The 26,543-nt window shown below is 41.8% G+C and overlaps 1 protein-coding gene across 2 annotated transcripts in view; it reads left to right on the top strand.

The window, feature by feature from the left end:
- Window positions 1–26,543, top strand: part of COA1 (cytochrome c oxidase assembly factor 1) — a 337,235-nt gene that overhangs the window by 303,103 nt on the left and 7,589 nt on the right. For both annotated transcript variants that reach the window (XM_078688191.1, XM_078688190.1), the window contains 2 exons: window positions 17,805–17,956; window positions 24,840–24,916. In XM_078688191.1, coding sequence (XP_078544317.1) covers window positions 17,805–17,956; window positions 24,840–24,916 — 229 coding nt within the window. The remainder of the gene's footprint in view (window positions 1–17,804; window positions 17,957–24,839; window positions 24,917–26,543) is intronic.

The raw sequence follows: 26,543 nt of genomic DNA on the forward strand, positions 1-26,543 counted from the left end.
GAAAGGTTTACATCACATATGAAAGTCTTGAGCTAGAATCCAATTCCTCTTTTTTTACAAGACTCAATCCCATAACTGTATATTCATTTACTTTGAAGTGTTTCATTTACCTGACAAAATAGAATTTGGCTACAGGGTGTCCATTCCAAACAGGGCAGCTCTTCCGACCGCCATATTACAAGTGCCAATGACCATAGTGCACTTGCAATTCAGTGGACAGGACATCTGCCACATTTGTGACAGAGTACCTTGTGCATTAAACTAAATATGGCCCTTACTTCTCATATAATTTTCAAAAGCAAACATTAACAACAAAAACTCTTCATAACTCCTCACCTTTTTTAGTTACTCACAGTTGTCAGTGCAGTGCAAGGATATATAACGTTTAAGCGACACCTCTCTTAGAGTACCCTGTTTTGCTGCCTAGTCCTTCCTTGTACTAATCATACCAATCAATGGACAACCTCTGTTTAATCTTGCAATAAGAGCGGATTTATCACTTGAAAACTTTAGCTATAATTGAAAGCCGGCAACCTATGTCACCTATTTCTTGCTACATTTTCAATGGGACCCTGACACAGGAAATTATGTAGTGTGTCTACAGCAGTAAGATGGAGTATGCAGTAAGGGTAGACGTACGTTGTCCAATTTTGTATACGCTTCAGCAGCGGGAAAAAGAGCTCTAAAATGAATGTCTCAGGGTGTGAGTCTTTCCTGACTTGTACAAGGTTTTTAGGGTTGAGACTGTCACAAGGGTTCTCTAAGAATTACGCTTAGAGAATGCCAGTCTCATGGCTTTTTAATGGCTTTTGGACTTACTCAGTTAGCAACAGTGTCTACAAGAAATTAAGAGTTAACAGTGGTTTCTCGATTGCTGCCCTCAAATTCTCCCAGTGGTCCCTGGTTCATATTGTGTTTCTTGAGTTTAAAAGGCTTTATTGAAAATTAACAACATATATAAGGAACCCACAATACAGAGTAAGTATAATCACTAGGAATATAACAGAAGAATTGGTTAGTATTATTTAAAAAATCAAAGCTATTTTAAATTTTATAGGAAATGAAGGGGAAAAAGGGGGTAAGGGGAAGAGAGAAGGGAAAATTAGAGGAGAACGTTTTATGCAATGGTATATTAGGGTAATGCATATTACAAAGAAATGTGAAAGAATATCTAATAATTAATTCCTAACAATAAGCCAACAAAGGTTATAAATAGAAGAACAGAGAAAACATATATTCAAGGAGGTTTAAAATGTTCAGAATGTAAACAAGACTTATCTGTTAAGACTAGTTGATCTAAATATTTAGTAAAGGGTAACCAAAAAAATCTCTATTAATCCTTGGCTTATAGGCGGAGGTGAAAGCAATGTCAAGTCGATGAAATTGGCAAAGACTATTCCACTAATGTAGTACAGATAGTTTTGTGAGTGTTTTTCAGTTAAGAGAAATATGTTGGAAAGCTAAAGCAAGCATAAGATCGTAAAGACCATGATCAGAGGAAGGTATATCAATGGAGTCAGAGAGACTTCCAGAAAAAAGAAGAGGAATAGAATAGGGGATGGAAATATGAAACAGGCGAGAGATATAGCACCAGACGTTCCCCCAAAAGATAGAAACTGAAGGGCAAAGAAAGAGAAGGTGCATGAAACCAGCGTTAGAAGAACCACAGGTCCAACAATTAGGATCAGAAGAAAGTGAAAAGCGCGAAATGGATACAGGTGTGAGATAAAGTCTGTGATAAAGGAAAAATAGAGATTGTGTAAGTGAAGCGGAACAAGATATTTTTAAGGAGCGGGACCAAAGTTTGTCCCAAAAGATTACATTCCATTCACATGCCAGGTCAGATTCCCAAGAGTGTTCCAACTTGGATTTTACATGATCTGGATTAGGGGCTAAGAAGTACTTATAAATAAGGGAAGCCTTAGACAGAGAGAAGAGTATTTGAAGAAGAGAGTTTTGAACAATAGGAGGGGACGAAGAAGAAAGAGAGTAATACGCATCAAGAATAACTGTCATTAGATTAGTGAACTTCTGTAAAAAAAGATCGTGGGCAGTGGAATAGGGAAATGAGCATGGTAAAAAAATTATGTTGCTAAAGAGTGAAAGGAAGAGGAGAAAAGAGGGTCTAGAAGAAGAGCGTTATTAAAACGCCATCGGGAAGACCTGGGACGTGGAGGGAGCAAATCAATATCAGTTACTATTGGAGCATGATCTGAGATAACTATAGGCTCAATAGAGAAAGATAACCGGTTCTGAGACAAATATTGAGAGAGAAAGATATAATCAAGGCTGGAAAGGGAGGAGTGAGGAGGAGAAAAAAAAGAAAAGTCGAGAGTGTTTGGGTGGGAAAGTCTCCAAGAATCTACAAGGTGTGCTTGAGATATAGAGTTTTAAAATATTTGTGAGTCTTATGGGGAACAAAACAAACATGTGACTGTCAGTCAAGAAATGGATCTACGACTTGAATGCAATTGCCTCCTAAAATGAAAAGATCCTCTCTAAATTGAATACATTTCTGCGTAATCAATGGCCAAAAGGAACAATCAGGATGTGTAGGGCCACAAACATTAAAAACAGATAAAGAAACATTATTAATTAACAACTTCGCTAATAACCATCTACCGTCTTTGTGGGAAATAACTTTACAATTAAATTTTTTGTGGCATAAGATTATAACACCATTTTTCCCTTTGGCAGACGGGGAGAATAAAACTGAACCCACCCAGCCTCTTTTTAATTTTAACGCTTCAATTTCTGTAAGGTGGGTCTCTTGTAAGAGAGCCAAATCAGAGTTATAGGAGGCAAGATGGGAAAGGATTCTCTGTCTTTTAATTGGATTAATAAAACCCTTCACATTCCAGGATATAACTCTGAATGTAAATCCATTAAAATTGTATACTAAGCAAAATATGCAATAGTGAGGAAATGAGAGAAGGAACAGAGATTGATCAAGGAAAGAGAAGAGGAAAAAAAAAGAGCAATAGAAGAAGACAGAACATATCAACAATTGATACAAATTGAAATGATAAACAAAGTGGAAAAACAGGAAAGATTGACGACTGTAATACGTACCTTTTAAGGGGAATAAATAAAGGAATCAGGTGGGAAGTAGCGACACAGAGAAGAATACGACACAACCAACCGGGGAAGAAGCAACACAATGGGGAACCAAATGGAATGATTGGGAAACGAAGAGAGAGAGACATCAAGGGAAACATCTGCAAAAAGCAAGAAGAATACATTCACATTAAGAATTAAAGATAACACAGTGGTAAATAGTCACCATCAACAACCTGTTAGAGAAAACAAAAGAACAGCAAGTAACCATACATGGTAATAAATGAGAGAGAGTCACGTTAAGGGGGAGATTGAGGAAGTACGAGGGCCAGAAGATTCCATAGAAGAGGAGGAATGTGAATGGATAGATTTCTTCTAGTCAGCTGGATCATCAAAAGAAGAAGTATTGTTTTGAAAGGTAACCTTGGACATGCACGGATGGAAAAGTCTGTAACGTGCTCCAAGTGAACACAAGGCTGGACGAAGATCAAGGAACTCTTTCCGTCATTTAGCTGTTGCCTGTGAGACATCCTGTGAAATGTAAAGTTTTGAACCTAGCCAAATTAGCTGCTTTTTGTGTTTGGCTGCATTTAAGATTAGCAGCAGGTCTGTAAATTTAAAAAATAAAAAGATCACACCCCTTGGCTTTGAAGGTGCAGCAGATTAGGATAAATGAGGAACCAAGCTATGAGTGCATTGAATGCTGAGTGTTGTAGAAGGGGCAAGGTCCAGAAGTTTTATATGAAAGGTATTGAAGAACTGGACAGGGTCAGTCTTTTTCTGTTTTCAAGGTCCTCTGCCGATTTCTTGAGCAAAGAGACCTCCCTCTCTAAAGTAGATATTTTAATAGGAAAAAAATCCGAAAGTCACCGACTTGATGCTCCATATTAGTGATATGGGATTCCATAGATGCCTATTTGATGTCCAACAACTGGAGACGTGAGTTAGTCTCTTCAATGAAAGGGCGTAAGGTGCGAATTTCGTCAAGGACCATATCTAAGGAAACAGGAGAAGCCAGTTTCACTGGAGAGGTAGGGTCTTTCTTGAGACGTTTGACAGTAGAAGCCGGAGACTGCATTTTGGTGGAGGGCACAGATAAAGTTGAAGATTTTGAAGAACCAGAATGTGCCATTTCAAAAGCACCACTGAGCACAGAGTCCAAATGAGGGGGTTTCAAAACAGGGGTGCGAGACGGGAATCTCTTGCTGGTAGTAAGTGACCTCTTACTCCTACCCATAAAATGGAGGAGCAACACACTTCAGTGATACACAGGAGAAACCGCCAGCAACAACCACAGCAACTGAAGTAACTGCGCAGTACAGAATATTGGAACTAGTGAAGCACTGAAGCACTGTTGAAATAGGAAGAAATACAATTGCGCTTAGGAGATCAGGTACCTCGCAAATATAGCAAAAATTAAAGCCAAGGGGTGAATTTAAGGCACATGAAAAAGAGCATTATAGGTGAGGTAAAGTCATATATTAAGGTGAATCCAGGAATTTGGCGCAGCACAAGCATAATAAAGGTGTACTCCTGGTCACACAAAGGAATAGTTATTCCAAAGTAACATGAATTATAATAGTAAAAGTCATTGTGCGCTCAAAATACCTGAGAAGATTGAAATCTCTGTCATAGAAAAAACAAAATGGCGGCCGGCGCCGATTTTCCGGGAGATTATGCCATTTCAGGAGACAGAAGCGTTGGAGGCGCGTAAAAAAGGAAGAGAAACCTGCAGGAGCTCTTCCGATTTGGTAATCTCTCCGTTTCACCGATGAAAGCTTGCTGGGGCAGCGATAATTAGCACGGCATTCCCCGCTGTTGTACGGCACTTCGGGGGTTAGGCGGCCAACTTGATCGGCGCCGCGCGCGCTCCACATATTGTGTTTCTCTAGTATCGTACTTTTCATAAAGTACCTAGGTAAGTTGTGAGCCAGAATGCTACGAGGACAATGTTGTCACTAGTTACTGCTGTATTATGGCTACAATACCCTCAAGGCAGATGCTTTTAACCATTATAATGTCTTTCCCAAAATGTAGCCACTGTCTTTTTACATTTTTGGCTAAAATTATCTGCGTCATATAGCAACAATTGCTTTATATTTACATTCTACGATCAAGGGTATCATAAGAAATACCGTTATTTTTTATTTGATTTTAATAAACTGTGCTCTAACATAGTTTTTGAGGTCCTGCAAATCATGTCACTCAGAGACTTTAGACCTCCAACCTTCGGAAAGTACACTCTAGCACGAATTTAAACGCAACTGGAAACACACCTTATCATCTCTAGAGTAAACATTTAGAAAGTACTGAAGCCCAAATCTGAACATTCCTGAAGCACACAATTTGTATCTCTGGAAGATGAAAGACGGAAGAGCTGGTAGAAGGCAGCATCACTGCCAAGATGATGTAAAGACACTAACTGGGTCATTTAGATCCTGGTGGGCAGCCCGTTAGTCCACCAGTTCATTTGCAGCTATGACTTCAGCTGCCCTGGTTGAAAAGTGCCTGCTAAATTTAGAGTTCCTCTTAAGCAGTCAGGTATCTCAATGACTTCAGTGGAGTCACCAGTGTCAAGAATCCATCAAAGGCGCTGAACATGGGGAATCAGGCACAATGTCTGTTATGCCTGCTCAGCAACTGATTGTGATTTTCATGTACACAATCCCAAAATGTTAGATTGGACTTGCAAAAAAAACATTCAAATGGGCTGGTGCACTGGCTCTTTGTTTCTACATTTGGGGGTCATTGTGCAATTTCCCAATCTGGGACTGCCATGTCTTTCCAGGTAGGAAAAACAAGTGACTGTGGTGCGACTATCACTATGACCTGATGGCCCTATAAAGGAGAGGTGATGGGTTTCTAATGGTGGAGCCGGCTGTAGCTCCACAAGCAGAAACTCTAAAGATCCCTCATTTAAAAGACCCTGGGGAACCTTGAGTCCTGCAGAATAATGCAGTCATTATTAAATGCTTCCTGATGTCCTTTCTTGCCCTGTTACAGGTACTGAGGTCCAGCACAACTTCTTAGTGATTTCTTCTCCAAGAAAAGGTTTAAATAGCCATGTTGCCTTGTGAGCTCTCCCTCCACTTTCACATAGCCTCTGTCTAGCATTGATCTTCGAAATGTGTGGTGTATTTAGTTTCACCAGTGGCGAAAGTCACTCACAGTGGTGTTCCGGTAACTTTGCATGTTTGGATGGAAAGGACCCTAATCTTCACCTTATGAACCTGCTTGCATTACTTTTCAATCCTTCCTCAGTTCCTCTATTGTCTCCTTGGATATAACCTCACAGTATGATAATTTTGTCATCTGTTTGACAGTTAATAGGGAAGCACACTGGCCATGGTGAGGAATACTAGCAGGGCACCTTAGAAAGTTCTTAACATGTGCTTCCAGGCAGGCAAAGGAGTTCTGATTGCGTTTATTGGTGGCAACCACATTCATGAAATGTTCATGAAATGATTGGATGCCTTTGTTGCCTGTCTCGGATCTGTGCTCTTAATTCAATGTCTTTGCACCTTATTTTTGAGTTTGTCCTGGGGAGAAGCATTTTCATCTCAAAGTGTTCTAATTGGATGTGTTTCATTGTTCCATTTCTGATTTAAAGGGACTCTTTTTTTCTTTTCCTTTCAGCACTCCCCGGTAGTGCAGGAGTCTTTTTGTTCCTCCTGCATTCCTACCCTCTGCTCTCCATTTATGCTTTTTAATTCCCATCTATTGTTCCTTCATTCTTGCTCCCACACACACACTTCATATTGTTCTCCGATCCCACGCCCTGATCCCGCTACTTGTTTACATTTTTTTGTAATGTATTTTACGAGGGCATGGCAGCTGCATAATGCTGTCGTTGCTCGCTATCTCTTTCACACCCCCAACAAACGTCTTTCTTTGCTTTTACTTTGCCATTTTAAAATAGCCACTAGCCATGTATACTCATTGAGAACCATTTTGGAATGGCTTTTCTTTAATACAAACCCATTCCTAGATATCTGCGTATCTTTCTTGATGCTTGCATGCACATTAATGCGGGGTGCATGCATCGTGTGGCATTATAGTCCATTTTGTCATTAACTAATACTAATGCAAGCAAGAATAGGGAGATAGATGTCTCAATCTTTTACTATGTAGATCCATTGGCTTTGCCAATGTTTGTTAAAGAATGAGTGCATGCATGCTTTTTGAAGAAACAATTCTCTCTGCTATTTGACCTTTTGTGGTATTAGGAGAACTAAAAACGAACTTACAGAGTGACAGGTGAGCGAGCATACAATCCTATGAACCAGAAAATCCTTTGTAGCAACACCAGCAACATACAAAAAGATATGGAAATCCGCAAAATGCAAAACCTTTTGAACAAAAACATTTTGCTTCCACTTATACAATACACTTTGCTTTCGTTCATTCATTTATCATCTGTCCTCAGTTGATATGAAAATGAGAACTTGTGTATGCATGTGCCACAAAGTCCCTCTGTTCACGGCCTTTGCATACGAAATGTAAAAGGCTGCACGCATATTTTCTTTAATTATATCATCAAAGAATATATTTGAAAATCCAGTTCCGTGCGTCACTCTCAAACAAGACCCTTTGCACCTCAATGAACTTCACATGAGGATTGTAATCAACTTACTTTCCCAGAATGCATGTGCAAGCCCCACCTGGACTCCCCAATGCTGACTGGTGCAATATCATTTGATATGTTCATACAGAATCTATCAACGATCTAATAAGCCAACCTACACTATTTGCAATTGTGTGCATGTCCAGTTGCCAAACACAAGCCTCGCCTCAATTATACAATCTACAAAAGAGTATATTTTTTAAATATTTTAATTGTTGCATTTTAGATTTCGTGTTTCCTGAGCTCCTCACATGCATGTTTCTTTTCATGTCAAAGCAATATATATACAAACAAATAAATAAATATATTTATATATAGAGATATCTCTCTCTCTCTCTCTCTCTCTCTCTCTCTCTATACATATATATATATATATATATATATATATATATATATATATATATTCACTGAAAAAACCATAGGTTATAGACCATATATAGTTAGGAATTAGCATTTAAAAAACCTTATTTTACTCACACAAAACCATTGAAATTCCATATATAGTTAGTTGCACTAACTATATATCGCGCACCCGCAATCCACTGCTGATGATGTCACATATTACATCATTCATGACATGGTCAGTGACATCACTGATGACATCACTGATGACATCTCAAATGACATCACTGATGACATCACTCAGTGACTGTGTGTTTCTGTAAAGTTTAAATATGTTTTACATATTGAAGAATGAGTAGATGTATAACTGTCTGGACGAAGGATTTAGTAGGTGCATGACTGAATGTATGAGTGAGTGATTAAATGTGTCTCACTGAGTGCATAGGTTAGTGACTAAACTGTCTTAATTTGTGCATCATTATGTCTGTTGTTCTGTAAACTGCTGCATGTGTTGATCAGTAGCTATATGATTAACTATATGGGTTATTGATTGATTGTCCAAGTATTTGTATGGGAGACTGAGTGTGTGTGTGGCTGGCTGGGAGATGTGTGACTCTGTGCAGATCAATGTGTACTTGTATCAATGATTGTATAAGAAAGTAAGTATGTGTTAGTATATGTTTGAAAATGTAAGGTGCTCTATGTTTAACTGTATAGACAAGAAAATGGAAGTATGATTGATTCTTTACAGGACTGACTAGGTGTGTGAGTAACTCCATGGATGAGTGGCAGAGTGTGAGTGTCTGTATAGGTGTATGAGTGCATATGATAGTGTTGTAAAGATGAGTGATTGTATGTATGAATGATTGTATGGGTGAATGAGTGAATGTGTGTGTAGACGTAGGAATCAGTGAGTACGTATGTAGTAACCAGTATTGGTGTGTCAATGGTTTCAAAAATTATACTCTGTATTTAACACTGGGTGAAACAGAGGTTATATTAAAATGTGAGGAGATGCATTGTATTGTCACATGAATAATATCATCAGTGATGTGGTCATTGATGTCAAATGAGATGTCATCAGTGATGTCATCAGTGATGTCATTTGAGATATCATCAGTGATGTCATCAGTGATGTCACTGACCATGTCATGAATGATGTAATATGTGACATCATCAGCAGTGGATTGCGGGTGCGCGATATATAATTAGTGCAACTAACTATATATGGAATTTCAATGGTTTTGTGTGAGTAAAAGAAGGTTTTTTAAATGCTAATTCCTAACTATATATGGTCTATAACCTATGGTTTTTTCAGTGAATTTTCAAGGTTTTGTAAATGCTAATTCCTAACTATATATGGTCTATAACCTATGGTTTTTTCAGTGAATTTCAATGGTTTTTTAATAGCAAATATCAAAAGCTGTCGAATGTCAAGTACGTGGTAAGTGAAAACATTTTCGTGTTTATGCACACTGATCTGCTTTGAATGGTGCCCCCCCCCCTCATTTCTATTAGGAGTACTCTCTCTTTGCACATAGTGAAGGGTAGTTAACGCAGGCCTTTGCCCCCGTTGTAATACGTCGTGCCTGCTTCTCTCTCCATTTGATTGATTGTTATCCAAGTATTTACTGTTTTAGAATTGGTTCTCTTTGGTTCATTCTCTATTTACAAACAAACACAGAGTCGCAATACTCTGTTTAGTCTTTGCAGATAACGAAAAATCGTGTAAAAAGAAAAAAGAAAAGGAATCGAGCAAAATCAGTAGGCCACTAATGGGATCTCTTTTTGACCTCGCTAAAATAGAAACATTAGGAACAACCCCTCATGACAAATACAAAACTAGTGAAATGAACTGAACTCCACACAATGATGGCTGCAAAAGAGCTCGGCTCCGCCACCCACCCCGCCCAAAATAACGATAAAGAGCGGCTGCCATGATTGGTTGCGGAATGGCCACGACGGAGCTACGAAATGGTGCTGCTCTCATGCTAACCCCAGCTTCAGTCTGAAACATCCAGAAACACTGTAGACTACCAATTCGATCAGTTCCGGTAGCGCCCCAATGTAACCCGGTAGAGAAGAACTAGCCCTCCCCTCTTTGACTAATGGTTCTTGTTGCCTGTCCCTTCTGTTGTCATTTAACAGAACTATTTAGCCTGCTGAAAGGGGTTGTGTTCCGACCGCTGGTTGGTGGAGACATTTTGACTATATTCTGGACCTGCGTTGTCGCGTAATGCGTCATATGACACGCCGCGTTAGCGCATCCGGAAGTCATCCGGGGCGCGCAGCGCGTAACGTAAGCATAACAAGTCATGTGACTTGTTAATAAAACTTTTCATTGGTTCATTTTACTTTTCTTATTCTAATGATGAAAGGCTTGGTCATATGACCTAAAAATTACGCTTTTTATTACTTCCGAACATTATTTTTTCTTAAATATATGTTATAATGTTCCAGGGTAATGTACTTTCCCGGAAAATTTACAACTGTCCTGCAAGTAAAATATATTATTTTTTCGAGAAAAAGAGCGTTTCTTCGTCCCATGACGGAGCCGTTGAGCAAAAGAGGGTCGACCTGCTGTCTTAGTCGCCGATACGCCTGAATATGAGATTCTTATCGATCACTTTATGTTGCAGGAATAGAAAACACAACAGCCCTTGACCATTTATCTTTACTGCGTTCCTTCGTATTAAACCTTTTACCCTTCATGTAATTGGTCTGCTTTATTTCACTTGCCTTTTAATGATTCTAAAACAGTGACTATTATTAAAAACTTTACCAATGTATATACTACTACCATGTTTTCTTTTAAAAACCTTTATTGTGAAAATTTCATTATACAAATACGAGCCTATAACCACGTGGGCCAGCCACGGAGCAAACTGTAATCGTATATGATGAGTAGACATTTACACTGTAGAGGAACGTAACGGGCGGGCCATTAGGTTGCAAGAACTAAGGTGTCTAACAGTTACGGAATCGGTGGACGTACATTTTATAATTAAAATACGACAGGGCCAGTTACAATAAAATTATCTAGATATACATTTGCGGGCAAGTACCATGGGTGACGTTAATTCGAACTTTCAATAGTACAGTAATCAATAACACATCAGAACTTAATATCAATAGGGATGTCGAAATATTCAATCAAAGCCCGCCATGTGCTTCAAAACTGCATACGTATCTCGTGATTTCAAGGTTCTGCAACCAGTACACAACAAGGAGTTACGAGTCCCATTTATTCCGGCGCCATTTTGGGCGAGGACGGGCAGGTCCAGGATATAGTCAAAATGTCTCTACCAACCATCGACTATGATGATGTTCATATGCTGTATTTATTAGAGTAACACTCATCTGTCCACATGAAATTAATTTGCCACAATCTAAACATGTCATTTTAACCTTTCCAAAGTTCTTCTAAATATTTGTGACCGTTTCCCTTGCCTCTGATGCTGTCAGTGCCACTTCTTTGATGAATGTACTAGCAGGTCAGGGGTTCTCCTCCAAATCTCTCTTTTATGCAGCACTATAATTAATTGGTGCCACCTCTCCATATGACGATGCATGGTATAGTTACCATAACTATATTTTTTTTCGGTTCCTCTGGAGAGTTCATCGTGGCAGATGAAGCGTGTAACGTACCGGGCATTTACCTTTTTTTGCATGTACAGGAAAGGAAAAAAAAAACGAGCGTCCGAGTTCTAAGGTGTCCCAGGGCCATTTTAGTGGACCAGGCCCAAATCCAAAGAACAGGCCGCCATTTTGAGAGTCCTGTTGCAGCCGCCTGTCGCTGTAGCATCAAGAGCAGCCGAAACTCAGCTGAATGGCAACTGAAACGGTAAAGGGGCGCCCCACTACAGCAGACGAGCCTCCACCTAGGAAGGCCCGTTCACGCCGCCCCCCCCCCCCCTTCGGGCACCCCACGCCGTTATTCGGAGCAGTATTGTAGGATGGCCACACCAGTGCGGCAACTTGCTAGACATCACCTCGGTGGTAACCGAATCTCAGCGCCTTTTGGTGTCTTCTCTTCAGAAAATATTGTTGCGCTGCCTTTGGCCCCATTCGCACATCGGTCCGCTACTGACGCCATCTCACAGGCTAATGGGGCGCCCCACGCCGAGTTTCAGCATTGTAGGATGACCACACCAGTACAGCAACTTGCTAGACACCACCTCGGTGCCATCCGGATTTTGGCATCTCAACGCCTAGTGGTGTCTTCTATTCGGAAAATATTGTTGCGCTGCCTTTGGCCCCATTCGCACATCGGTCCGCTACTGACACCATCTCACAGGCCAACAGGGCGCCCCACGCCGACTTTTACCATTGTAGGATGGCCACACCAGTGCCACAACTTGCTAGACACCACCTCGGTGCCATCCGGATCTTGGCATCTCAGCGCCTTGTGGTGTCTTTTATTCAGAAAACATTGTTGCGCTGCCTTTGGCCCCATTCGCACATCGGTCCGCTACTGACGCCATCTCACAGGCCAACGGGGCGCCCCACGCCGACTTTCAACATTGTAGGATAGCCACACCAGTGCACCTTACTAGACACCACCTCGGTGCCATCCGGATCTTGGCGCGTTGTGCTGCCTTCGGCCTATTCGCACATCGGTCCGCTACTGACGCCATCTCACAGGCTAATGGGGCGCCCCACGCCGAGTTTCAGCATTGTAGGATGACCACACCAGTACAGCAACTTGCTAGACATCACCTCGGTGCCATCCGGATCTCGGCGCCCCACTGCAGATGAAGTGCCTCTCAACTATGAAACCACCACGGTGACATCCGGATCTTGGCGCGTTGTGCTGACTTCGGCCTATTCGCACATCGGTCCGCTACTGACGCCATCTCACAGGCTAATGGGGCGCCCCACGCCGAGTTTCAGCATTGTAGGATGACCACACCAGTACAGCAACTTGCTAGACATCACCTCGGTGCCATCCGGATCTCGGCGCCCCACTGCAGATGAAGTGCCTCTCAACTATGAAACCACCACGGTGACATCCGGATCTTGGCGCCTTGTGCTGGTTCCGGCCTATTCACACATCGGTCCGCTACTGACGCCATCTCACAGGCTAATGGGGCGCCCCACGCCGAGTTTCAGCATTGTAGGATGACCACACCAGTACAGCAACTTGCTAGACATCACCTCGGTGCCATCCGGATCTTGGCATCTCAGCACCTTGTGGTGTCAGTCAGAAAATATTGTTGCGCTGCCTTTGGCCCCATTCGCACATCAGTCCGCTACTGACACCATCTCACAGGCCAACAGGGCGCCCCACGCCGACTTTTACCATTGTAGGATGGCCACACCAGTGCCACAACTTGCTAGACACCACCTCGGTGCCATCCGGATCTTGGCATCTCAGCGCCTTGTGGTGTCTTCTATTCCGAAAATATTGTTGCGCTGCCTTTGGCCCCATTCGCACATCGGTCCGCTACTGACGCCATCTCACAGGCCAACGGGGCGCCCCACGCCGACTTTCAACATTGTAGGATGGCCACACCAGTGCGGCAACTTACTAGACACCACCTCGGTGCCATCCGGATCTTGGCGCGTAGTGCTGCCTTCGGCCTATTCGCACATCGGTCCGCTACTGACGCAAACTCACAGGCCAACGGGGCGCCCCACGCCGACTTTCAGCATTGTAGGATGGCCACACCAGTGCTGCAACTTGCTGGACACCACCTCGGTGCCATCCGGATCTTGGCGCGTTGTGTTGCCTTCGGCCTATTCGCACATCGGTCCGCTACTGACGCCGCCTCACGTGCCAACGTATTTTCTCCGCATTTTATACCCTATGCCGCATAACAGGTCATGTGACTTGTTTATAAAACTTTTCATTGGTTCATTTTACTTTTGGTTTCCTAATGATGGAAGGCTTGATCATATGACCTAAAAACAACACTTTTCATTGGATGAAAACTTTTTTTTTTTCCCAAACGATGAAAGCCCCACCTTGTTTCTGGATGTTTCAGACTGAAGCTGGCGTCAGCATGAGAGCACCACCATCTCGTAGCTCCGTCGTGGTCATTCCGCGAGCAATCATGGCAGCCGCTCCCCACCAGAAGCCTACAGGAGTCGGGGGCCCCCAAAACTTTTGATGAATCCTCAAGGCGGAGGGGACGCTTTCGAGAATGGGGTCCAAGACCTAGCAGACAAGCGTCCGATTTCCAAGGTGTCCCAGGGCCATTTCAGTGGACCAGGCCCAAAAAGGAAACAGCCTGCCGCCATTTTGAGAGTCCTGTGACAGCCGCCTATCGCTGCACCGCAAGAGTGGGCGCAACTCAGCTGAATTGCGGCTTTTGACATAGTGGACCAAAAACGGACGGAATGGCAACTGAAACGGTAAAGGGGCGCCCCACTACAACAGATGAGACTCCACCTGGAGAGGCCCGTTCACGCCGCCTCCCCCGGGGCGCCCCACGCCGTTATTCGGAGCAGCATTGTAGGATACCAAAACCAGTGCGGCAACTTACTGGACATCACCTTGGTGCCATCGTTCTGCTGCCTTGGAACTATTCGCACAACAGTTTGCTACTGATGACCCACCCCCTGCGACGCCCCACGCCAGAAATCTGGACGTTGTGCTGCGTTGGGACTATTCGCACAGCCGACCGCTACTTCGTTGTTTTTCCCTAAAAATGTTTATATGTTATTACTGTTTTTGTTTTCTTGTATATATTTATAAGTTATTAACGTTTTATAATCTTACTACTTTGTCGGAGTGCTATATATTTTTTATGTGACACATAATTGTAAAAACTTTGACAAAGAGTCATCCCTGGAATCTTCCGCTTCAGGCTCGGTCCCCTCCCCAATCACAATACAGGATGGTTTTCAGATAATAGGAACGCGTCTGCTGTGACGGATCTCATCGAGTGTGGGCCTTGATCTACTATAACTCCTTTGAAGAAGGGTGATTCTTTACAGCTGGGGCCATAAACTACATCTGCAGGGCTAGCTGATACCCTAGGACCGGCCTGGACAATCGGACACAGAGGAAAAGGAGTGTCAGAGGGTGCGGTAGTGAATAGGGCGAAAGGGAGGTGTCGGGCGGGCACAGGGTGTGATTCTCAGGGAAGAGCAGCGCAGATGGGGGGAGATTTATTACCCATGCATAAGACAGAGAGCGGGGGTGACCACTGCCTGGGGGAGATGCTTGCGAGGGTGGGGAGCCATGCTAAGGATCGACAGCGTGCACAGAGTGGGTCTGGTCAAGGCATCTAAAATGACTGCCGTGCACGACAAAAGTGTGGCATTTGAAAAAAGACAAGATGGCGCAGACAATGTTTTTCAACACTTCCTGATTTCCTTCGAATCGAACGTTAACAGACGTTGGGGCATATTACCAAAGTTAAGCGATATTTATCCCTAACGATGCTTAGCAACGATTTTTTTACCGCTAAGCATCGTCAGAAATTATCGCAGATAAACCTTGCTATTATCAAGGTTTATCGCAAATACGATAAAAAACGACCGCAATGCATTAATATCGCTGAAAACTCAGCGATATTCATGCATTACCGAGCTAATGCTCTTAGCCATGTTATCCACCTCCCATTGGATAACATGGCTAAGAACTGCTCAGGGCAGGTGCTAGCTTTTGGAGATATTCGCGCTTATCGCGAATATTTCCAAAAGTTGATAATAGGAGATAGCGATGTTAGCGACTGTTTCCAGTCGCTAACATCTTGGCATGCCCACTTTGCATGTCATTAGTGATAAATATCACTCACATGCAAAGTGGGGCCCAAGATGGTCGCTATCTCCTACTAGCCGTCGCTAACTGGTGTTAGCAACAGCTAGGTAATACAGATATAATTTTATCTCCGCGAAGCGGAGCGCTGTTACAGATATATATCTTGTTTTTGAACGTTAATTTCTCAAAATCCACTGAAGCACATATATTGAGACCTAGCAAAGGCACATCGAGCTACCAGTCCCTACAATTTTGCCAAGTTTCGTGCAAATCCATTCAGCCGTTCGATTATTATTATTATTTTTTTTTTGCCCCGCGGGGCCCTTTTAAAACCTCTACATCAAACCTAAGAGGTCAAGGAGGATCTACTATGCCCCCTTATGGTCATTTGCGCCTTCGCTTTGGCCTCCTCTTGTCTCTCGATCCTACCGAGAGACAAGATGGCGGCCGCTACGGACTGTTTGCAATGTTTACAGACGCCGGAGAACCAATCAGCTTCGCAAACCTCCGTTACGCCAAGCGGAGCGCTGTTACAGATATATATCTTTTTTTGAACGTTAATTTCTCAAAATCCACTGGAGCACATATATTGAGACCTAGCAAAGGCACATCGGGCTACCAGTCCCTAATATTTTACCAAGTTTCGTGCAAATCCATTCAGCCGTTCGATTATTATTATTATATTTTTTTTTTGCCCCGCGGGGCCCTTTTAAAACCTCCACATCAAACCTAGGGGGTCAGCGAGGATCTACTATGCCCCCTTATGGTCATTTGCCCCTTCGCTTTGGCCTCCTCTTGTCTCTCGATCCTACCGAGAGACAAGATGGCGGCCGCTACGGACTGTTTGGAATGTTCACAGACGCCGGAGAACCAATCAGCTTCGCTTCACAAAGCTCCGTACCGCGAAAAGTCCGCGAACCGGAGCGCTGCCCGGTCCGCTGTTACAGATATATATCTTTTTTTGAACGTTAATTTCTCAAAATCCACTGGAGCACATATATTGAGACCTAGCAAAGGCACATCGGGCTACCAGTCCCTACAATTTTGCCAAGTTTCGTGCAAATCCATTCCGCCGTTCGGGCTAAAAGTGAGGCCAACCGCCCTATGGAAAACTCAATGTTAAAAACACGTTTTGGGACCCCCCTTTTTTCTCGGCCCCCCCTTGACGAACCCCCCCCAAATTTTCAAGGGCTGCTCAGAAACAAAATGTGCCATTTTCCTGAAAATTTTAGCCAATTCCGTCCACAAACGCCAAAGTTATTAGACATAGAATTTTCAAAAATCCCATAGAGAAAAAATCCTAACTATATATACCTACTGGCGACCGCCAGTAGGTAATATATATAGATAGATAGATAGATAGATAGATATATAGATCGAGATATATATTTATTTATATTGATATATATATAAATATCAGGCCGGAACTCCTTTATGCATAGGGCTCCTTTACACAAAAAAGATTTGTGCTAACTTTGAAAGGTAGCTCAGTGTGTTGTGCTCTGTTGCTTTTTTTAAAATTTTTGTATTACGTTTGAAACTAAATTCGCAATCTATGTCACTATATACATTCCGATTAATACCTTCCAATAGTCATCTCAGCTTCTCAGCCAGATCATGTACAAACTAAAATAATGGTACTTTATTGGTTAGTTCACCGTTTATTTGCAATATGACTGTTACTGTACGGGTTTGTCCTCAACCAATATTTGGGCCATGTGCTTTTTTCATGCTGTTAATCGCTTTAACATGAAAGATATAACGCTTTACATGTCCATGGAACACAAAATCACAATTTACTACCCTAGATTTAGCTTTGAATTTCTTCAGCACTTAAACTGCTGCTAATTAGATTTTCAGACATATCTATTTTTACCTAATGTTACACATATCACTGCTGTGCCAACCTCCACGAGGAATAGGCAAATCCATATTTTGGTTGACAATGTTTTGAACTGCTGTAGACTATTATAAACGCATATCGCATATCATATCACACGCTTAGATATTTGTTTCAATACATGTTCAAAGTCTTAACAGCATTTTTATTTTATTTTTTTTTTTGTTTAGAGAACTTTGCCAGGAAAGAATACTATCTGTCAGCCATTGATCAGCTTGGTACTAATTCAAAAGCGCTAGAAGCACTTGGTGCACCACCACTTAAAGTTCATAACATAAGACTGACTGACAGCAACAACCGCATTGACAAGTCTACAGCTCGGGTAATGTATCACGTCCGCTATTATTTAGTTATTGGCAGAGCTTAGTTTGAGCCAATGAGGGCCACTGGCACTTATGTTTCCTCATCAGATATTTACCAAGTGTAAGAGGGAAAAACACACAGATCAGAAAGACAGAGGAAGAGAAAGCAAGCAAAACCGCAACAAAGGGAGAACGCAAGAACCTGCAAGAATAAGAACAAGCATTGGCATAGCCAATAGATCTCACTTTTGGGACCTTATAAGTATTTAGTCATGCAGCACAATATGCATGCAACAACATCAACTGTTGCATGGCTAAACACGTATAACGTACCAAAGGCGAGACCTATTGGCTATGTCAATACTTGTTTTTGTAATTAGGGAACCCATGTTTTCTTTTGACAGATTAAAACACTTCCCACATGGGCCAGCCACGCAGTCGGATACTTTCCACCGATGCCCTAGCACCTTATAAGACTGTGCGTTTTATCTTGCACACCTTTTAGCTTGGCCACATGCCAAGGCTTGACAATAAAAGTGAACTAGGAGTCAAGCTTTGGTCCTCGTGCAGAGCATCAAAACAAAGGTACCTCATCTGAGCGCAAGCCCCTGCAGTGGAGTGTAATCTGTTTACAAATGTGCTTCATAAGGGGTGCTAAGTACTACATACAACTATAATATGATGCTGTAATGTGATCAGTGTCTGTCCCCTTTTCAAACTTTCAATGTATAGGCTGTACACCACATCGACTTTAACCGCAGCTTGAAGCATTTAAACATTGATCTATTTTACTTGTTACATTTTCTGAAGTGCTAATACAGGTCGCCTAATAACTCCAGGGCAATTTGATATATAATAGCATTGGCTGAAACACAAGCGAGGTTGGCTGTGTCCGTACAAGTTATTCAAAGTTCAGATATGGGTTTCTATCGGGCATGTGTAGCCATCACATGTGTACAGACGTACAAATGAACACTCGGTTTTGTGCACCAATGCTATTCCTAAATCCTGTTTGGTGTAATCTCAGCATTTGTGTAAATACCGAATTACAGATAGATACTTAAACAACAAATGAAATTAGTCTAATACAAAATATGCAGTAGAATTAAAAAGTAAAACTTTAGCACAGAACATCCCCACTTACAATATATTTTAAAACTTTGAGTGAAAGACAGAATTAAACAGACTTTAACCATTCATTTTCGAATAAACACGCAGCACCTACCTTGACATCGTATTTCTTCCTTCCCTGCATTACCTGACTTGACAGGTAAAACAACAAAATCTGGCTATAACTAAACGTAAAAATGACATATGCTAAATTCCGAGGCACTATTTTGCGGATCGAGGTAGACATGTTTCTGGCTGAACAAGTTTCTCCCAAGTAGATTCTCGAAAATGAAGCTACAGCACTATCACTGCTCTGAGCCGTCATGCAGCATAATAGCAGGGAGGGGAAAGCTGCTGCTAGAGATAGAAGTAGGACTGCGCAAAACAAATAACTTTTTTCTCTGGACATTAGGTTTTTTTAATACAGCATGTTTTCGAACGTAAAAAGAAATGCTTTAATCAATGTGGTAAGACAAAATAAAGCGCATATTTTACAAGTCTGTAATTGGTGCAAATGGCATTTTTTACAAACATTTCACATTAGATATATTATGAAATTTGAGCACGTAATGCAAAGATTTTAAAATTTCACTCTACTACTGTGCATTTTTTTCAAATATTTTATCTTGTTGACTGCAAATGAGGTTTTCCAAGATAGTGGTTCGTTTAACCTATGCCCAAGGGTAAACCGACTTCTCTTTCTAGATCTGAAATGTGATAAACCTCAAATTATGCTGTATTGTTGTCTATGGTTACACGCTTACAGACGTGGAAAGCTAAATAAACGAGCATTGAGGTGGATTTTAGAATACCAGTCGGCAGGTTCAGTTTACCGATGTGTGTTTTAACGGCTAGAGCGACCAACTTGGAAACTGAGGAGCCAGGTTCGAGTCTGGCGAGAGGCCGAAACATTCTGTGATTCTGGCCAAATCATACTTAAAAAACGAATGTGTCCATCTATAATGCAACTGGTAAAGTGCTCCGATACCTTCGGGTCGAGTTTCCGTACATCTGAAAAAATTTATTGCACGGACTGCGTGCTTAAGCCCGGTAACTGACGAGGACAAAAAAGTGAAAGTTAACAAAAAAAAAGCCCGGGAGATGTGTGTGCGCACTCGCTAAAAGAAAAAAAAGGAAGCGAGTGGTGCATGCGCGCGCCGGGAAAAGTGAAAGCAGGCAGGCGAGTGGTGTGCAATGTGAGCGCACCATGACGAGAGAGGAAAGCCAGATGGCGCCTCTGCTCATCATTGTGTGCGTAACCGCAAACTCTATGCTACCAAAAAAAAGCTGTGGTAGGATTTCTAAAACTCCACTCCTAAATGTCTCGCCAGGACAGTGCATGCGCTGGCTCAGGCGAGACCTAAAAAGGGACAGGGAGTGTCTGATAGTGGATTGAAGACTATATCTTAAGCGCAAGATACACCATAGCTTCATGGTGCTAAAGTCCTAACTATTCACTGAAAGAAAAGCATATTCCTTTTTTTGTTTACGTATAGATTTATATTGCCATTTTCATAAACTTAGTTGTATTGTTAACATATTCCTGAAAGCCTCATAATTACAAGGAGAAATATCTCGTAAGTACTCACCTCCCTGGCTATAGTATAATCCTAGCGCGTTAAACAGTCACAATGCATTGGTACCGTTATCTCCAGGTGGTGCTATAAAATGTTCCACTTATATTAGCTACACGACCAAGGCAATATATCCTTATTCTTATTCTTTTTATGCCTTACTAAGAAGAGCATATTACTTATTGTAGAAAAGTGGGTTGCTAGTTGAGGGGGGATGAAACCCTACTCTAGTAGCAACCACAATTCTTGTCAGGGTGAAGTCACAAGCAACCCCAAATTAAGATGTGCTTAACCCTGTGGAAGCTTGGCATAAAGAGGACAGGCTCAACTTAGAGGCAATATTTAAATTATGCAGCACACAGACAATAATTAAGTGAAAACACAACACAAGAAAAATTCAAAACCAATTTAGAAAAATAGAGTACATTTTAATAAATAAAATTAAAAAAGAACATCAAAAAAAGTAATCAGTAGAACCAGAGATATTACATTTCAAAGGTTTTAATGAAAATAGCACCTAAAAGCACAAAGCGCCACTCGCAGACATCTGGTCGATCTAGACAGGGGGAAAGTAACTAGTTCAGGCCGGCAAGATGGAGCGCGGATCAGATACAGGAACCAGGTTTATCCCGCTGAAAAGATATCTTCTAACTCTGATGCAAAGTGTTCTGTTCTGGGCGACAGCAGCAGCGGTAGCAAAGAGGGGGCTGAACGTGACTGACGTTCATCACTGTAGCGCAAAGAGCAGGTGGAGCCTCGTAGATGGTTGTTGCTGTAGTGCAAAGAGCCAGTCGGGCGTTGCTGATGGTCATTTTTGTAGCTTTGTGTTTGTGGTTGTCACGGCCTGTTGTTGCTGTAGCATGACGTGCTGAACTCACATTGCCAGTCGCTGCAGACAGTCATTGTCGGTGCAAAGAGCTGGTCCCACCAGAGCTTCGCATTGGTAGTCTTGGCGGGCAGCAGAGTTTCAGTGTGAACAGGCCCATTAATGAGTAGCCCAAACGGAAGGATTTTTCACCCTTTCACTTAGTAGGAGCTCTCACTGATGCTAGCCAAGGGTCGCGGGCCTGGAGGATACCTCCTGAGGATCAGGATTCATTCCAGCAGAGGTTTGCAACAGGCTCAGGCAAGTGCATTTGCAGGTCCAGGCAGGTCCTGCTGGGCAGTTGCAGGGAGACATCGGGAGCTTGTTGTGCCCCTGTAGCTCACACATGATGTCAGTCAACTGATCCTTGGAGTCACTCGGGGTAGTCTGGGATGCAGGCAAGCAGTTCCAGTCTACCTTCTCAGACAGCAGATCAGTCCTTCGTCAGGGCAGACCTCTTGCACAAGGGTAGTCCTTCTTCTGTAGCTTCCGCAAGTCTGAGAGTATTCTGGTGAGTGGCTCTGGATTTATACCTGGTGTTAGCCTTTGCATGGGGGGCTTCCTGCCTACCCCTACATCTGGTTCTGGAAAGTTCTTCCCCTTCCTCTGTCAAGGCCCCAAACTGTGTTGGGGTGGCTAAAGGAAGGGCAGACCTGGTGTCAAGTTTCTTTGTGTGTGTAGTATGCAAAACTCTTTGAAATGTATGTAGGACTGGGCACAGCACCGCCCCAGTTATCCTGCTAGGATGAATCATTCTGTCCACACCTAAGCCCCCTTTGTGTTGCTCTCTGGAAGCAATACTCCAACTCCAACAGCAGAGCCATTCGCAGTATTGTGACCTAGGACACTAGCTGGAGGTACAAATGTTTGGGACAAGAACGCATTACCTTTCTAAAAGTGTGTTACGAAGGAAGGGCAACCCAATAACTCCTTGCGTGCTTGGGTAACAGAATCAACTGAAGTCAATAACCAACAAGGTGGTCATTCAGTCCACTACTCATTTGTAATTTACTTACCCTTAGAATTAATTCTACTGCTTATGGATATGTTCATTGGATTTTTTTTCTGGAGTTTTATACAGCGTGAACTTGACCCGAAGGTATCGAGAATCAGAGTGCTTTACATGAGCCCCAGTTGCGTTACGTAAGGACACATTAATTTTTGTTAGGCACGGGTAGATTAAGTGATTTGCCCAGAATCACAGGATGTTGAGCGTTGTTGCCGAGATGCGAACCTGGTTCCCCAGATTTGAGATCGACTGCCCTAGCCGTTAGGCTACATCCTCTCCCCAAATGTTTCAGAGAGTGGAGTTGACATACATTTGGTTCACATGTGATTATTGTAACATCATGGCAAACCTTCTCACTGTGTATAAATAAAAAGATAGAAAGGTAAATCGCTGCTTCCACTCTTATTCTCCTGGGAAATATCAAATAAACAACAGAAGAGTGACGCTAGAAAGGCAGAGGTGCTTTCAAGTGGGATCACTCATGTTTGTTAGAAGAGCCCTCACTCACCAACCTAGTTGGTGACATGCTTCATCGTTGGGCCTCCACCAGAGAGGCCGAGTGCCTCTCCGCTGTGCTACGACACCTGATTACAGTGTAGTGGGTTTATTTGGGTGACAAGTGCTGGTCCATAAGGAGAGATTAAAATGGGCTTACTGCTTCCCATAGAGAATTTTTATGAGGTGGAGAGTAAGGCCAGGTTAAAAACTTGAGGTGGATGCTGTGGTTGAGTAAATTGCTTAAGTGCATCCAAGAAGAAGTCAGGCCCTGGACACCTAATTAAAATGTTCAAGTTTGTTAGAAGAGTGAGGGCTCTTCTAACAAACATGAGTGATCCCAGTTGAAAGCTCCTCTGGCTTTCTAGCTTCACTCTTCTGTTGTTTATTTGAACCTACTCACTGGACATGTGTGTGTCTGGTTGCTTTTCTCTGTGCCCCTACTAATGTATATTATTCTGTAATATACATAAAGTGAATGCAATAGCTTTATTTTTAAACACCTGTTTTTCGTGCATTTTTCCATTCTGCTACCCATGATTGATTGTGTTATTTATTTATTATAGCATAGTTCAACATTTCCTAAAAGCACAATTTATTTATTCCGAAAAAGTTTAAGGCACAGTAAGGGTTGAGAAATATAAAAGAGGCCTAGCCAACTTAGCAGTGGAACTGCGATAGGAATAGATGCTTACTACTAAGAAATAATCCTCATGTTATCATGCTACATGTTATTTACACATTGAATGAAAGCCACATTTTCTAGTTATTCTATTCTTTGCGCATTCTGATTTTAATATGTTCACAAGTTAAACACATATATTGCAAGCTAATTTATCTGCATCATCAAATCCCTTTCTAGGATAGGAAGGGGAATCAGTCACCCAGATGTGCTGAAGGTGTTGGGAAAGAGCCTTCTGCACAGAAAAATTGGTTTCTCAGCAGAGAAAAACATTGCATTTGCTCAGGAAGCTCAATACCCATTGCAGATTTCTGTGTTGTGTAGAACTCCATACAGCTAGATTAGGAACCCACTGGAATAGCCATAGGACATTCACAGAAGTGCACCTGGAAACAAAGTATTAGCCAGAGTAATAAAATACCCCCACTTTGAACCATATCCCGGATAGTAGTGAGTGAGCATATGAAGCACGCAAGTCCAGCAACTTAGCGGATTGCTTTCCTTGAACAAATTCTGATTTTTTTTCCCTTTTCTCCATCCTTCTTTCAGTCTTTTTCCTTCTTTCATTCCTTCCTTGTCTCAATCATTATTTCTGTCTTGTTTTCATATTTATCTCATTATTTTTGTTTATCCACTATTCCTCCCTTCTTTCTTTCCAACTGTCTACCTTTTTCATCCTTTCCAAGATCGATCCATCACCCTCCTTCCTACTTTCAGTGTTCGCTTGTTCCAGTTTAGTCCACCACTCCACAGTGCTAGCATACTATCTTCTTGCAGTGGTATTCATCAGTAGCTAACTGAAGACGGAGCCGTCTGTGATCAAAATAAAAATGTTTTATATTAATCAGATCGGTTCATTGTCACCCACTTCCCAATCTGGCTGGTAAAGTGAGGGGTTCATGATGTAACTGCCTGGAAACCTGCACATGGCACAGCTTCACAGGCACACTAATGTGAAATGATGGTGAATACCAAAAAAAGTGAAAGTACATTAAGCCAGAGATCTAAATCTACACCTGTACTTTGTTTTTTTGGTGAATTGAGACTGTTTCAGGATGAACATCTGGATTCCATGCGGTCTTATTTCGAAGCAGACCATGTCTATTTTGGAAATTGTATTACACTTCCTCTGCATTGATAAGCCTGCCTTATTATCTGACTTTTACAGATGAAAATACCGGTGTCTGGAACGAAGTCGGGCGGGTATCTCTACACCAGCTCTGTGAGGGACATCTCCCACAGCAGGTCAGGTTTTTTTCTGAGTATAGTTTGCAGCATAACCCTCAATGTCTTTGGCTCATATATTCGATATGTTATTAGCTTGGGTTATATCGGGGACTTCAACCTTTCCTACAGGGTGAGCTACTTCCGAAGATTGAAAACTGTTATGAGCTACTGCCTATTAAGGGATTCGATAGATCTGCACAGACGCCAAAGAACGTATACACTGACACGGAGAATACAAAATGAATAGCACAGAATCTATGCTGTAAGTTGTTTATATTTGGCGTCTCTATGGGTCAGTTTTGTCTCTTTCCTCTTGAGATAGCGAAAGGGAGAAGGAGAAAGATCGAGAGTGTGGGTAAAAAGAAGAGGAAAAGAGCGAGAGAAGAGGAAGCGTGAAGGAGACAGGGAAAGGAAAGGATGACAGGCTGAGGGAAAAAAGGGCAAGAGAGAATGGAAAAGAAGAAATAAAGAAGCACAGTAATACAGGGAAGGAAAACAAAAGAAAGGAGAGAAAGAATGAGTAAAAATAAACAGAAAAAGGAGCTAAATAAAGGAGATACAATATTAAAGAAATTAAGAAGAAAAAAAAAGAGGTGGAATAAAATAAACTGAAAGGAATCAATGAAAGAAAAAGAAGAACGAAAAAATAAACTAAGAAGTAGGAAAAATAAGAAAAAGCACGACGGAGAAAGAGAAAAGAAATAAAACGAGAATGAGAAAAGGATTGAAAGTATGGAAAAGAAAAAATGAGAGCTGAAAGGTAAAGATGGAGTAGAAAAAAAAGAACAAAAAAGAAATAAGGAGAAACATTGAGAAAAGGACAGCAGAGTAGGAAGAAAGGGGAAAAAGGCAAGTGTACAATAAGCAAATGCAGCAAGAAAAAGGGAAAGACAGAAAGAATAAAAGAGAGGAGGAAAGCTGAAGACAGGAAAATGATATAGGACTGGATGAAAGGGTGAAAATAAGTAAAGAAAAAGAAAAAAGCAGAGAAAGAAAGAAGCAGATAAAGAAATAGGACAAAAAAGCATAGAAGGAGAGAAAGCAAAAAGAAGGTGGAGGAGGAATAAATAAATGGTAAAGAAGAAAGACAAAGGGGATGAAAAAGAATGAAAAAGGAAAGAATTATGGAGAGAAACGAATGAAGAAGGAAGAATTAGCGTAAAAAAGAAAAACAGGAAAAAGGGAGTAATAAAAGAATGAAAGAGGAGAAGTAAGCAAAATGTAAGAAAGAAGCGAAGAAGAGGAAAATGGAGGGAGACCAGAAAAATGTAGGAAAATATGGCAAGAGTAAAATAAAGACAAGAAGAAAAAAGAAAAAGAAACTGAAAAGAATGCTAAACAAAGAGAGGAAAAGAGAGAAACAAGTAGGCAAATAAAGATGTAGTGTAAGAAGATAGGAATAAAGAGAGAAAGAAGGTGGAAGAAAGTGAAAGCAGGAGAGAGGGAATACATTGTTTATTGAGAGAAAAATATGAAAGCAAGGGAAAAAGAGAAGGAATGAGTTGCAAGAAAGAAAGGTGAAAACGAACTAAAGAAATAACTTGTCAGAAAAGGATAGACTGCATCATACTGTACTGTCAGCTTTGAGCTTTGAGCTTCACATAAAACGACATAGGCCCTCAATACGATGTCGGTCCGAATTGCC

This window comes from Lissotriton helveticus, chromosome 4_1 (genome assembly GCF_964261635.1).
Source record: "Lissotriton helveticus chromosome 4_1, aLisHel1.1, whole genome shotgun sequence".
NCBI lineage: Eukaryota > Metazoa > Chordata > Amphibia > Caudata > Salamandridae > Lissotriton > Lissotriton helveticus.